The 13,626-nt window shown below is 38.7% G+C and overlaps 1 protein-coding gene across 1 annotated transcript in view; it reads left to right on the top strand.

Annotated features, from left to right (window-relative positions):
- Nucleotides 1-5,187: 5,187 nt before the first annotated feature.
- The window catches only part of LOC309963809 (FRAS1-related extracellular matrix protein 1-like), a gene marked incomplete at its 5' end in the record, with an annotated part of 39,520 nt that continues 31,081 nt past the window's right edge, over nucleotides 5,188-13,626 (top strand). Inside the window, 3 exons of the mRNA XM_082842345.1 lie at nucleotides 5,188-5,652; nucleotides 11,275-11,476; nucleotides 12,189-12,333. Of these exons, the coding sequence (XP_082698471.1) occupies nucleotides 5,188-5,652; nucleotides 11,275-11,476; nucleotides 12,189-12,333 (812 nt within the window). The remainder of the gene's footprint in view (nucleotides 5,653-11,274; nucleotides 11,477-12,188; nucleotides 12,334-13,626) is intronic.

The following is a 13,626-nucleotide window of genomic DNA, read 5'->3' as shown; positions in this document are numbered from 1 at the left end:
TGAAGGGGCTGAATTAGTGGGACTCTGCAGCTCACATCCCAGTTTTCTGAGATAACTTTGTTTGGTTTAGTTTTTTGGTGGTTTGACTTTTAGTTTGTTTTGCACACTGAGCTTCTGGGCAAGGTTTTCTTTTAGCAAAAAATCTGTTTCCTAAAATGAGTGATTAGTACCATCAATGATACAAAGATGCAGAATGATGTGGGCTGGTACAGGAAGGAGACAATAAATAATAGGGATTCAAGAGTGGGAAACTACTCCCTTTTAATTCTCTCTATCCTTCTGTTTCTAGAAGGAAGTCTCAGGCCTGTGCTCATATGTACTTAGCAGCTCTTCAATATTAACTGTTTTCCCTTTTTAGCAAAGAGTGTACAGGCCTCAGGCTCTAAGCCATTGGCCAACAATATCTAGCTAGAATGAAAAACAGTTTGTTTTCCTGTATTTATTTTTATAGTATTTGTAGTGATTAAGTTTTTATGAGTGCAAACTTTGAGCTTTTAGTATTTAAAAGGTTTCTTTTCAAGTACATTTACCTAAGCAGAAAAGTGAGTTGATATAAAACAAAACAGTAGGTAATAAGAATACAGGTAATACTAGAAAATGGCAACAATTGTGATGATGGTGTTTGAATGACTTAAGATTAGGGAACAGGTCCATAGAGAGACAGTAAACGAACAACAAGGGTTGAAAAGCATTGATTTAATCCAATCCCTTCATTTATATCTAGGAAAGCTAGTATTGCTTGAACACCTGTAATGCGTCAGGCAGTGTTCTAGACCCTTTTTTGTGTGTATATCATTTCCCTTAAGCCTTACACCACCACCTTGAGAGAGGTGTCTTGCTCCCATTTTATGGATGAGAAAACTGAGTTTCCAAGAGACAAAGAAAGTCACCTAAATTGACATAAGTAAGTATCAGAGCTGAACTTGGGCTGAGATCTCATTTTGGAGAGGTCTTTCCATTATACCTAGTTGTACCAAAAATTTGTGGACAATTTGTACTTGTGGGAAGGAACCTTCTCAATGTGTCATTCTGACGTTTGGCCAGCAGTTTTACATATTTATAGTGGAAGAGCCTAGCATCTGCTGAAGACCCTCCTTTTAATCTTGTCATTTCACTAACCCAATCATCGACTGCTGTGTTTGTCAAGTGGCGCTCAACCAAAGCTGAAAGCCTGTTTTAATGAAAGTGTGATTATGGTGCTTTTTAAAAATTAAATATATGCAACCAATCTAATCACCTAAATTTATGTTGCTTGCTGTTAAATCTGGCAAGGAATTTGGCTGGGTAGAAGAGATAAATTCTGCGGCAGAGAATTTTCCCCCTTCTCTTTTTAATGTAAGCTATGGCAGCATTAATTAAATGGGGGAGTTTCATGGTCAGATTTTTACCTTCTGCAAAACTATTTTGTGAATCATAAATTTCTCCTGTATTGTTTGGTGCTGCTGGCCTGGAAGAAAGATTTGGCATCGCATTCTGGGACAGATGACACCAAGTGATTAGCAAGCTGACTTCAGCTGCTAGCAGCCGGGGACTAAAAGAACATGCTAATGTCCTCCATTTTGACATGCCGGCTGGACTTTTTTTTTTTTTTTTTTTTTTTCTGAAGAACTGGCTCTATTTATGATTCCATTTTTATCTTTTAAATGCCATGACAGATGGCAGATTCTTCAGCCAACTCTATTGCCAGGAAATGCAGAAAGCTTGAAAGCACCATGGTAATGGTGAAATCAGACCAGGCAGGCACCCCAGACAAATCTAAGAGTCATTCCCCAAATTTCATGAGATAGTGGTCATCTTGGCTATGTCTCTTCTCAAGGGAGGGGGGCGGTAATAAAGGAAATGGGACCCACAGAAGGAGCTGCTCCCTCGATACCACCAGCTTCTTAAGCTTGGAGTGGATGCCATAACAGCAATGGCACTATTGTTTTAGAACTTGAAAATATGTTTGGAAGGTTTCTTTTGAGGGGGGTGGTAGTGCAGCATTTGTAAGATCATCTGGTCAACCTTTGTAGACACGAAGCACTGACCTTGTCTCACTGGTTCTGCTAGGCTTTTTTTTTTTTTTTTTTTACTGGGAAGCCAACCATGACCATCCTCCCTGTCTCTCTCTCTCTGATAATGTTCTCTGCCTGTGAGTAGTTTGCATTGTTACCGGTGAAGGTGGAATGATGTGTGTGATCCAGTCCTGTTGAGACATTGTGTCCTTTTCACCACTGGCTTCTTAGCTTTCAGTCCGTGCAGACAGCTGCCTTGGGGTCCCAGCTGGGAACGCTGGCCTCAGTAAACATATTTCTTACTCTTACATGGTCCCTCTCCCGCTCGCCCTCATTCCCATCTGTCTGATGGCAGGCTGCCGGTTTCCGACATGGTCAAATGCCCATCAGAGGCAGGGAGGAGTCTGCGATGGACCACCTGGATCAGGAGAAAACTTCAGTGCCCGCCACACGGGTCACACACACACACGGATAAATGCAGCCGCCTCGAGACTGAGCTTGGAGGACCTTGTTGGGCATTTTTGGAATTCAGTCTCCAGGGAAGAAAGTCAGAATCTGATGCTCAAAATGACTGCCTCTGATGAGCCCGTGGCAGTCGCTGGGCCTCCCCCTTCACCTCCTTGCCCCTGAGGGCTGCCTCTCCCCTTCCTTCTTTTTCCTTCTCCACCAGTATTTGACCTGCTTTTAACGGGGCACAAAGACTTGAATTCCACAATTAATGCTAATACTAGAAATACATGTCCTCTGGCTTAAATTTTTGATCAACTCTAAATGGCTAATTTAAAACTCTCCACAAGAGCATGTGTGGATATAGGGATCTGGTAGGGAATAGACAGCCACTTTATTGTGAAAGAGGGCAAAGTTGGAAGCCTGAAACGTGTTTCTGGAGGGGTTAAGTGAAAAAAGGAGAAATTGGAGGCCCTGAGGGAATGCCTAGTCTCCTTATTTTACCTCTGGTCAGATGATAGGCTCCAGGGAGGAAACATGAAAAAGTTAACAGGAAAACAGTGGAATAAAGGCATAATTCCACGAAAAGCTGCCCCTGAGAAACAGACCATGATTTTTGTACCTAAAAAATGTATATCGCTTGATCTTTGAAACTGTCAAGGTGACTAGTAAGTAAAAAGTTGAAGTACACACACAAATATTTTTCTAGGTGTGCTTTTTTTTCCTTTTTTAAAAAATAATGAATTTTGCAAACACTTCATGATCAAGCAACGAAATTACCCTCTTTGCTTAGAATATATTTATCCAAATGTTTTGTTTTAAGGAAGCTATGTGATTTTGCTCAATCTACAATTCTAAAGTTAATTCAGTATTCTTTTCCAAACTGTAAAAATAATGCTGTGGACAAAACCAGGTCATATTCTTTACAAGACAAGGTGTGTGAAATGTCAAAAATGTGCTTTATCTGTAGTACTTCACTTAGCAGTTTTAACTTTTTAGACAAGAATTTCTATGCATCACATCCTATTTTCCTTGTAGGCAGTCTTATCAACTAGATAATTTGAAAGCTCAAAATTTTTAGCCTAGCCTTCAAAGCAAAATCTGTATCAGCCAAACTCATCTCTTACGTTTTGTTCAGCTGCTTTTTTTCCCTGAGTCCTTCGCCTCAGGCAGGCTGGTTGCTACATGACGCCCACACAACCTGGTTTCAGGTTCCCTCATGTTCAAAAGCAAAGCATCAACCTTCCAACCCTGGAGGATAAGACACATTTTGTAAAGAATGAAAAACTTGGTAGTCACATTTGTCAGATTAGTAAAGATAAACCCCATGTCTTCTCTAGTTTTGAAAAAGAACCTCCTAAGTAAATTATTATATAATTTAATGTTATATGCCACAGCAACAGTTTTAGACATGTTTACATCCATGGAATATAAGAGTATCTCTCTCCCCCATGAATATTTCAAGCACCTGGTACATGGAGAAAAACGAATAGACAAAACTCTGTGATTATTTCAAAGTACATTTCTTTGGCCTACGGTGAATGTGTCAGTTCCATTTGAGTAGTGATTTCCTAACTTGTTGGAGTTTTAATAGTGCATTCTGTGGGCTTAATTTCATGATGGTCTCCATTGTCCTTCAAATAGAAATTACATGTTGAAATGTTCTAAAGATCATTTCAATTAGTTTAATTTTGAGATTGGCAGTGCTGGGTGGAATGTGATTTAGTGATCAATATAATCAGAAGCACATTATGGTATCATAGAACCCACGATTGTAAGAAAGATTTTGCTCACCTTGGATTTGTATCATTTCAGTTTTCTCTTTGTAGGTCTGCAGTGGTACTCAGGCACCACAACTCTTTCTTAGTGGACTGCTAAACCAGCATTTATTAAAAACTCTGTAAGAGCAAAAGGTGTGAGGTCAGAAAACCTGGGTTCTGGTCCCAGCTCTGTCTCCTACCTGCCTTATGATCTCCTGCCACGTTTCTGAACCCTTGTGCTCTAATTTTCTTTTCTTTAAAGCAGGGGAATAATCGTTATCTAATGGCTCTCCCCCATATCTTGTCAGGGGCAAATGTGGAAGCTCAAAGAAAAGTATGTGAATTGAGTGAATTAGCCAAATTTAGCCCACTCAGCATTTTATTGGATGAGCTTCCAATGATCAGTCTTAAGAGTTTAGCTTATTATAGCACAGGGAGATCAGCTTGGTGCTTTGTGACCACCTAGAGGGGTGGGATAGGGAGGGTGGGAGGGAGACGCAAGAGGGAGGAGATATGGGGTATATGTATATGTATAGCTGATTCACCTTGTTATAAAGCAGAAACTAATATACTATTGTAAAGCAATTATACTCTAATAAAGATGTTTTAAAAAAAGTTTAGCTTATTAAATTCTCACCAAAAAATACAGTTGCAAAAGTCTATATATATAAAATGAGTGTACTCTTCAAACTAGTGCAGTGGATCTGAAAGGATGTGAAATTCCTATTTGGGGCAAGGAATTACACTAAGTACTGACAAGCCTGAGAAATATCATTGGCACACTCTGCCCCATCACGTGAGTTACCATCAATGTTGATGAAAAAATACTTTGGGAGTTAGAATGGTCCATTTGTGCATCACCTAGTGATTGGTTTAATGGATAGAATAGTGTCCTCCTGCAAGATCCACCCTTGAGTTTTCATTTTCGTCCCAACACGACATATCCTTTAGTAAAGGTGTGTATTGTTATAATTTCATTCCAGTAGATGGTGACACAAGAATCCATGTTGAAGGCTACCTTGCCTCTCTTTGCCAGATTCATCGTGAGCAATGGACTGCAGACCAAGCCTGGGGTGTTTGAGATCACACTGGAGACTGTGGACACAGCCTTACCCATGGTGACCAGGAACAAGGGGCTGAGACTGGCTGAAGGGGCCACAGGTCTTCTCTCCCCTGACCTCCTTCAGCTGACCGACCCTGACACTCCAGCGGAGAACCTCACCTTCCTTTTGGCCCAGCTTCCACGACATGGCCAGCTCTACCTGCGGGGGACAATGCAGCTTCCACACAGTTTCACTCAGCTGGACGTGGACAGCGGGCATGTGACCTACAGGCACTCGGGAGGGCACTCTCGCACCGACCGCTTTACTTTTGTGGCCACGGATGGGACAAACCAAGGCTTTCTTGTGGATGGGAGAAGGTGGCAAGAACCTGTTTCATTCACCATCCAGGCAAGTATGACAAATACATGGTCCTTGGCCAGAGATGTGGAGAGAACGACTTCCAGGAGAACTGTTGCCTTATTTCCTTCCTTCTTTCATTCAAATGTGTAGTGTGTGTCTACAGTGTGCCAGGCACTAAGGAAGGCACCAGGCATGTTAATATGAACAAAACAGTTGTGCTCCCTGTGTACGGGCTAATGACTGGCCTTTGGAGTCAGTGGTGGTACAGAAAGGACCACAGAACATGGGCTTTGGAGTCAGACACACCTAGGTTGGAATTTCTGTTTTAAACATTTTAATAGCTGTGTGACCTTAAAAGAGTTCTTTGACTCTTCTGATTCTACTTTGCCTTCTTTGAGAAACAATCCTTGCACATTATGGTGAGAATTAAATAAGATTAGGTATCTAAGGTACTAGCATATTGCCTGAAATACATCAGATATTCTATCTCTTGTGAATACTGTAACAACATCTAACTACACTATTATGTTGATGCCTTTTGGTCTGTGTTATCTACTGGCATTTTAATGGTTTTCAAGTAAACACATGGAAACTTACGAAGCAGCATCAATATTACACATGTATTAATGGTGGGGATAATAGCGGTAGCAGCTACAATTTTTGGAGTGTTAACTGTAGGTCGGACCCGCTTTCCATAAATCTCATTTAATTTTTATAAAAATCCAATGAACTAAGTTTTATTACCTCCATTTTATAGATGGTCAGGAGTTCAAAAGTTTGGTCAAACACACATAAAGATCTCAAGTCTTTTTGATCCCCAATACTGTGTCCTTTCTGTGGTACTACGCTGCCACAGTTGTGTTGACTGTTACGATGGTTCTTGGAGGGCATAATGTGTGTTTCTTTTTTAGTCAAAACACATCAAGTATGTTCTGGCTCTCAAAGCCTTGAATCCAGTCTCCTTGGATATAGTTCACCCTGTTCTACACACTTCCACCAACAGCAAAAAAAGATGTAAATCTGTCTCTTAATTCAGGATACATTCTGATTATGTAAAATAATAATAATTTTCCCTTGCTCTTTCATCTCTGTCTTAGAGTTCTCCAGAGAAACAGAACCAAGAGGATGTATATAATTTATATACATATAGATTATGAGAGAGAGAGAGGGGAGAAAAAGAGAAAGGGAAAGATTGATTCAATTGATTTATGTTCAGGAATTGGCTCACGCAATTGTGGGGTCTGACACATCCAAAATCTGCAGCGCAGGCCAGCAGCCTGAAAATTCCAGCAGGAGTTGATGTTACAGTCTTGAGTCCAAAGGCAGTTTGGAGGCAGAATTCCTTCCTCTTCAAGAGACTTCAGTCTTCTCTTAAGGCCTTTAAGTGATTGTGTGAGGCCCACCCACATTATCGAGAGTAATCTGCTTGACGCAAAGGCAATTGATTGAAATACTAGTCCCATCTAAAAAACAAAAAAATGCCTTCACAGGAGCATCTAGCTGGTGTTTGACCAAACAACTGGACATCAAACCCGGCTGAGGTGACATATCAAATTAACCATCACAGTCTTTATCTAAGGTGGGATCTGAGGAGGAAGGTGGGGAGTTATGATCACATGGAGTGGATACAAGATGAATCTTTGGCATGAGGGAGGTCCAGAAAGTGGAATGAAATTATGATGTACTAGGAGAAAAGAGAAGGTGTTGGTAATATTGGTACAGTATGTAAGAAGTACTTTGTACATAGTAAAATTACTCTGTTTCTTTTTAAATTATGTTTTACTTGTTGTTAGTTTCATCCCACTCTTCAGTCTGTTAATATCTTTTTCTTGACCCCTGACCCCCCACACAATGTAGAGAAATGTCACTGTACTGCCCAACCTGGAATAATGTTCTGGTCTATTTGGTTGCAGATTTGTAGGAGTTACTAATTCTGAGTGAAGGCATAAGAGTTCCGCACTACACTCAGAACAGAGAGGGAAAAGGGGGTACAGTTTGAAGAGAGTACCAGAACTTAAATCAGGTTTCTCCCAACACCAATAATATCTTAAAGAACATGGTTATCATAGGAGAGTTATCTCTTGGAAGTTGTAGAATTTACTGATAGGGAAATATTCAATACATGTTGTAAAGGTTTTTCATTAAAAGTACAAGGGTTTCCTTGCCTTGTGTGTTAAAAAGCAAGCAAGCAAACGAACAAAAAACCTCACAAGGAAGGCCTCAAACTTTCTCCCACAATTCCCCTGAACTTCCTGGTGTCTCTGAGCCAAGAAGTCAAACAGTTTAGGAAATGACTCACCCCTCCAGCAGTGCAGGAGAGTGACCTCCTCAGTCTCTTGCTTTTAAGAGCTTTTTCTGGCAAGACAATAAGACGTCAACCACCACTGAGGGATGAATTGGTCCAAATAGGTCTACTAAGCATGGGTGCACTACTGTTAGGGTCCCAACCTGGCTAACTGTGGGCAAAGCTACTGGATTTAAACACAAAACTGATACCAGCAGGCACTAATCTGACATTCATTTTGTAGGAAATCATGTCTATCCGACCAAGATTCTGCAGTCTTTTTTTTAACTGAAGTATAGTTGATTTACAGTGTTGTATTAATTACTGCTGTACAGCAAAGTGATTCAGTTATATGTATATTTACATTCCTTCTTTTTTAAAATATTCTTTTCCATTACAGTTTATCATGGAATATTGAATATAGTTCTCTGTGCTATACAGTAGAACCTTGTTGTTTATCCATTCTGTATATAATAGCTTACATCTGCTAATCCCAACCTCCCACTCCATCCTTCCCCCAGCCCCTCTCCCTTAGGGAACCACCAGTCTGTTCTCTATGTCCGTGAGTCTCGTTCTGTTTCGTAGATAGGTTCATTTGTGTTGTATTTTAGATTCCACATATAAGTGATGTCATATGGTATTTGTCTTTCTCTTTCGGACTTACTTCACTTAGTATGATAATCTCTAGTTGCATCCATGTTGCTACAAATGGCATTATTTCATTCTTCTTTGTGACTGAGTAGTATTCCATTGTGTGTGTGTGTACACACCACATCTTCTTTATCCATTCATCTGTCAATGGACATTTAGGTTGTTTCCATGTCTTGGCTATTGTGAATAGTGCTGCTATGAACGTAGTGATGCATGTTTCTTTTTGAATATAGTTTTGTCCAGATATCTGACTAAGATTCTGCAGTCTTGGTGTAATGATTCCTGTAATCTTTCTTAAAAGGAGACAATGGGAGTGGGGGTGAGGGAGAAAGGACCAGCACCACTGCTTTCTAAGGTTTAGGCAAGTGTGAGATGATTTTTAGTAAATCCAACACAAGTGATCATAAGGATGTAGCCTTTTTAAAAAAAAGTCTTATACTCCAATATTTTAAAATGCTTCTGTTATACTGATCCAAAAGACCTGCTTTTGAAGAAACTAGAAATTTAATAAGACTAGAATAGATTTTAACACAAAGTAGGACTGAAGACACAACAGGGGACCATGTAACCGGAGTGTAGATATTAACAATTTTTTAAAAACAAATGAACACGACAGGCATTTATTCATTTTGTAATACTTTTATTTTTAAGGAAAATATAACATAAAAAAAATCCCTATACTCAAGTATTTACCAACTTTGAGTATTACTTACATGGCTTGAAGTATTTGTATTTTTCCTCTCTTGACATTGACCATCCTTCCTACTAGTCACCTTGGAGCTTCTCCCCCAGTGGCCATGATAAGTGTTTGACCCTCCACCTCCCACCCAACCTCACAGCTCTGAGGGTGCTATGCACACTTTTTTAGGAGAGGAGAATGACTAACTTTTGAAAGTGTTTGTTGCTATTTCAGCTTATAAAATAATTGTTGTAAAGAATTCATAAACTACAGAAAAGGACAAAAAAATAACCCTTCATCATCCTACTGCTGTCAGTGGCTTCCTTGCATTCTTTTATTGCAATAAAAAAAGGATGATATTATATGTACTATTATGCATATTGCCTGTTTCCACTCATAAAAATTTCCTCATGTCATTAAATCTTCCTTGAAAACACAATTTTTAAAGGCTGCATGGCACTCAATCTCAGGCAGAGGTGTTTTATAAATCCCCTGTTGGACTTTTATGTTTTATGGAATTTTTTGTTAATTGCTATTACAAATTATATTTTAGTCAACATCCATATATATATATATTTGTGTACATATGTATTTCTGTAGGATGCATTCAAAAACTGAAAATTTTGGATCACAGTATGTGCACATTTTTAATATACATATACGTCTAATTTATCTCCAGAAAATTTTCACTAATTTGCATTTGTACCAGCAAAATATAAAAATGTCTGTTTTTCCAAACATTTACCAACATGAGGTATGATTACGTTCTTTAATCAAAAAGCAGCTTGCCAACTTAAAAGGAAAAAAAATTTTGGTTGTTACAAAATTCCATACAGAAATACTCAAAGGAGAAGCGGTAATTTTTCCTCATCCCAAGACAAATGAACAGGTTTGTGCAAATGCTCCCAGAATTTTGTCTATGTCTGTATGAACATATATATGTATTTGTTTTGATCAAAAATGGTAGTGTAGTTGTCTCCTATTCGGCAACTCGCTGGGTTTTGTTTTTTGGTTTTTACCAGTTAACGTTGAATTGTGGGAATTTTTCGTTACTAGTTTGTCCTGCCTCCTTTTCTTATTAATAGCTGAATAGCAGTTTATCACATGATCATACACAAAAATATATATAGTCTTATCATTGACACTCTTTGGTAGAATTACAAGAGGATCATTTGAGGTAAATAAAGTTAAAATTTGAATGATTAGGAGTGAAGGGAAGTACAAGTGTCCTTGTACCTCTTTTGTGGTATCAGTGATGAATTGTGCTAATTCATCCTAAAATGTTCCCTCCATAACCTATAAGAGTCATTTTGAAGAGGGACTGAGCTCCATAGGATACCTGAATGAGGCCCTTTGTAGTGTTTGAAACTATATATCTCTTTCACTCAGGAGTAGTTGCCCATCACAGTCTTCACAGATTGAGTCTACCTGTTTAGTTACCTGGTTCTCACTGTCAATAAAACAAATATGCAAGTGCCTATAGATAAGCACCTTTCACTTTTTTTTACTGAGGTATTTTTATTTCTACTCAACGTTTTTGCTATCTTAACAAAGACACGACAAAAAAAAATGTTCAATGCATTTGTAAAACCTTACATGTTTTCTTCCTTAAGTCACCAAACACTGGGAAAAAGGGGAAATCCTTCTGTAGAACTAATATTAAGTTTGCAATACAATTCTTGGGTCAGTTTTAATGTATTCATTCAACAAGTATTTCTTGAGCTTCTATTATAGCTGGGCATTGTGCCAGGTGCAGGGAATAGTTGGGGAGAAAAAGACATGTATCTGCCCTCAGGGAGTTTAGGTCCTAATGGGGTAGTCAGACGGTGGACAAATAAATAAAGCTGGGTCAAAGTTTACAGTAGAAAGTTGGCCTCTCTTCCAGGCACTATGATATTTGCTGAGAATATTGTGAATGAGATAGTTTTCAGCAGAAATTAACCAATAAGGAATCTGAAATTCAGGAGCGTTTGTCATCGTTGAACCATTAAAGCCCTGTGTTGCTTGGGGATGAGAAGCCTTTGTATAACACTGTGTGTAATTATTGATCATGCAGGTGGACCAGGTGGACAAAGCAGCCCCCCACATCACACATTTGCATTCCCCTTCTCAAGTGGGGCTCCTGAAAAATGGTTGTTATGGGATTTACATCACTTCCCATGTGTTGAAGGCATCGGACCCCGACACTGATGGCAATCAGATCATCTTTAAGATTTTACGAGGCCCCCAACATGGACATCTGGAGAATACAACAACAGGTACTGCCTTCCTTACTCCTTGTAATTGCTCATTTTAAAATACCCAGTGGCTGGCAATGCTAGACAGTAATTTAATTAAGTGCAGGCCCATTTGGTAAACACTCCCCAGGGCTTCTGATAGATGCAGTTTATAAATCAATATAGGTGCTAAAGAGGGTTTGAAGTTGAGTTTTCCTAAATTCATCTTGAGTGGGAGAACTAAATACTGATACACAGTTGTTTATTGTTTACAACTTTTTTTTCAATAACCAGATCGTAATATATTGACAGGAACACACATTGTCAGGACCAAATTCATATTTGTGACTCATTTTTTTCTGTCATGAATTCCAAGGTGATGTAAGTTCATTAAAAACAATTTTTTTGGTGTAAGTTTTCTCTGGATTGTATCTTATTTCTGCTTTATGAAGACAATGATCACAATATGTCACTAAACAGGATGGCACAGAATTTTAGATTTTATTACTATATCTTCCTACTCCCTATTTTCATATTTAAGGTACAATATTTCTGAGACAAAGTAATTTGGAATCCTAATTTAAGTTCATTGAATTTGAATTTTAAGGTAGTTACATTTTATTAATTTCTTTAAAAAATATACTTTGGCTACTTTTAAAGAGGAGTTTGAAATAAAATAGCCATAAAATTGTATCAGCCCTTACCTAATATTTTGTTTGATTACCAGTGAAACTCATTTACTTCTTTTTTGTAGGTGAATTTATCCATGAGAAATTTAGCCAAAAGGACTTAAACAGTAAGACCGTTCTTTACATCATAAACCCATCTTTGGAAGTAAATTCAGATACCATAGAATTTCAAGTCATGGACCCCACGGGGAACTCTGCCACTCCTCAAATGTAAATTCTTTTGCTTATTCAATAGTCCTGCATATAATGTCCAGAATGTATCTTATTAGGAAAGCGAAATGTTATTTTTTAATCAGAATCTAAGAGGACAAATTGATAGATTAATTCACAAGCTCATAGAATTGATTTTGGAGAGGGAAACTTCTATTACTGCTTGATAATGGGAAAGCCAGTAGCTTCACAGAATATGGAAACGTTAAAAAGTTAAGTTCATTAACTTAACTGGGTCATTCATTTTATGCGTGCATTTACAAATGCATATCCTTTCACACCCACAGAGGTTTCTGTCTTGACGATTCACTGGCATCCAGGATTGAGCTTGTAGGCTCATGTACAAACCATGCAGCAAGAGGTCACTCTAGGACCGTGTTAGTAACCACAGTTTCCTAAATCTAAATCTCTAAAATATCTAGAACTGGGAAGAGTGAGGAAGTCAGGAAATGCTAGCAAAACATCTTCTCTTCCCAAAAACCCAAGCAATAACTAGTGACTGCTTTTGTAAGTCAGTAAACCTACCATAGGTAAGGTGAAGACAGTACAAAGAGGAAAACAGACTTGGGGAGATATTAAGTGATACTTAGAATTTGCATAAAGTGTATGTCTTTCAGAATAACCAGAGTAACAAACCCTCAAAATTAACAATATTCACAGACCATAGTAATTTCACTCACCAGGTCCCTATTCTAAACTTTTTTGGAAGGTGTACCTTGAGTAACTTGCCAGCTGTCAGATGATCACAGAAAGGTTAATCATAGCCCAGTTCTCCACGTGCAGTGTTTTTTCTTTCTTTTTAAGTTTGATACCCTTCCCAGTCACCTCGAAGGAAAGTTGTTCATTTATCCTAGTTTTAGTATTTACCTTATCCTAGTCAAACTACGTCCCATAAGTGAGGACAGCTCCTTTACGGGGCTTTTATGACAGAATATGGACAAAGGAAGAAAAGAAAAATTGAGAAATTCACCTCTGCTCCCTTCGTTCTTGCTTTTTCTTTCTAATCCTGAATTGTAGTCCCAATATCTGCCAGCAGAGGTCTCTGTAGTCATTGTTAGAAAAACACGTCTTTAACAAAACATGTTCCCAGGGTCCCACCTCTATTGCCTGCAGTACCTGGTCCAGATTTTTACCGAGTGGCTACTATAGGCCAGGTGTGCAGTACAAGAAGCTGGGAAATAGGTATGAGCAAGGAAGTCCTGTCCCCTGACATTAAAATACAATCATGGCGCTATAAAAGTAAAACAGCTGCCCACCTACCATTAAAATGCTCTTGCCTCGGGATTGCAATCC

The sequence above is a fragment of the Leucopleurus acutus genome, assembly GCF_964270905.1.
Source record: "Leucopleurus acutus genome assembly, chromosome: 7".
Taxonomy (NCBI): Eukaryota; Metazoa; Chordata; class Mammalia; order Artiodactyla; family Delphinidae; genus Leucopleurus; species Leucopleurus acutus.
The sequence above is the reverse complement of the archived record's forward strand: the minus strand, read 5'-3'. Positions and strand labels throughout refer to the sequence as shown.